The sequence below is a fragment of the Etheostoma spectabile genome, chromosome 18 (assembly GCF_008692095.1).
Source record: "Etheostoma spectabile isolate EspeVRDwgs_2016 chromosome 18, UIUC_Espe_1.0, whole genome shotgun sequence".
Lineage (NCBI taxonomy): Eukaryota > Metazoa > Chordata > Actinopteri > Perciformes > Percidae > Etheostoma > Etheostoma spectabile.
The window spans coordinates 1781563-1783331 of NC_045750.1; the positions used below are offsets into that span (position 1 = coordinate 1781563).

Below are 1769 nucleotides of genomic sequence, written 5' to 3' on the forward strand. Positions count from 1 at the left end.
ATTATCTTGGTTTAGCGTGTTGCTGCCCAGTCACTCTCCAAGCTACTTGGGTAAAGATGAGGGCATGAACACACCTGTATGTTTACAGTGATTCATCATATGTGAGTCTAGTTAGTTGATACTTTACAAAATAGAACAGTATGTGCAGTAGTCACACAATAGCCTTGTAAGCATGACATCTATGTTGCATTAAAAGTTCCTCTTTAGTTGCGGACACACACACAGGAAGAAATGTAATACTAGAATGCTGTACAATACAAAAAACCCACAAACCTAATCTCAAAAAAGACCTGACATGAAAAGAAATGTCATGTAGTCATACAGTAAAAGAAGAACTTAAAGCAAGGCAGCAGTGTGCAGCCATTTTTCCTTTTTTTTTTTTTCACAACTTTTACCAATTTAATACTTAAGTTTCCTGAAAGAAAAACAATTAGATTAGAGCTTTTCTGGTGTTTGCAGTTTCTGCCCCGAGACTCTGGAACAAGTTACTTCCTGATATTTGCACTTACATCGTAATACAGATGTCGCTCCAACGTCAAAACGTATCTGTTTATTCTGTCTTTTCATACGTAGCAGTGGTGGGACAGCTTCATTCTTCTGTTTCTTTGAAACCTTTTCTGATTTTACTGTTTTCTATGTTCACTCTTTCTATTGTATGATGTGTTCTTACTCTTGGTTTCTGATGTTAAGCACTTTGGATACCTGCCGGTTGCTGTTATAAATACATTTTAATTAATTGATTGATTGAGGGTGAAGTCTGTTGTCTTTAATGAGCTGTAATGTGTTGGTGCAGGTACCTGGTCCACTGTCTTCAGGCTGATCTCAACAACTACATGCCTGCCTTCCTGGACGACCCCGAGGAACATAATCCACAGAGACCCAAGATCGGTAATATATAAACACACACAGACACATGCAGTGGTTCCCAAACAGTTTTTTGTGAACCCTTTTAAATGAAGCCCACTTGCGCCTCCTGTTCAGGTTGTACATGTCTGTGAGCTCCGATCCGTTCAACCAGGGTAACTTTTGCATTTTTTAAAATATTTTTAATGGTCTAAAGAGGTAAAACTATCAAATGCAAACATAAAGTATTTCATATATTATCAAAGTTTGCATTTTTACCTTGTGAAATGGCAATAACCCAGGTGTCAAAACACTCGAGAGAGACTTCCACGTTTTTATTGTGACGCAACTTCACGTCCGTAACGTATAACTATGCTGTTTAAGTCTCGACATCACAGCGTAGTTCAGCTGTCCGTAACTTCCAAACGTGAAATGAATGATTGTCCATAATTGAGTACATACATATCTAATGTTGCTTGCTTGTCTCTTCTCTTCCCAGAGGACGTCCTGCACACCCTGACGGGGGCGATGTCGTTGCTGCGGCGGTGTCGAGTCAACGCCGCCCTGACCATCCAGCTCTTCTCTCAGCTCTTCCACTTCATCAACATGTGGCTCTTCAACAAGCTGGTGACGGACACCGAGTCGGGCCTGTGCTGTCACTACTGGGGGGCCATCCTCCGGCAGCAGCTCAGCCACATCGAGGCCTGGGCGGAGAAACAGGGTCTGGAGCTCGCCGCCGACTGCCACCTCAGCCGAATTGTACAGGTAGGAGGAGAGAGGGGCCCGGGGAACAAGGGAGGAGTCCTCTGGGACATGAGGTCGTGGATTTTAGTATCATCCGTGTTTTCATTTGTTTAAATGTTTTATTATTTACTTTTTTTGTGAATTACTTCCACAATGGCCAGTGGGAATGCTCTTGCCTTTTT

The 1769-nt window shown here is 42.3% G+C and overlaps 1 protein-coding gene across 1 annotated transcript in view; it reads left to right on the forward strand.

The window, feature by feature from the left end:
* Positions 1-1769, forward strand: part of afdna (afadin, adherens junction formation factor a) — a 137030-nt gene that overhangs the window by 58663 nt on the left and 76598 nt on the right. The window contains 2 exon segments of the mRNA XM_032543055.1: positions 794-888; positions 1343-1608. Coding sequence (XP_032398946.1) covers positions 794-888; positions 1343-1608 — 361 coding nt within the window.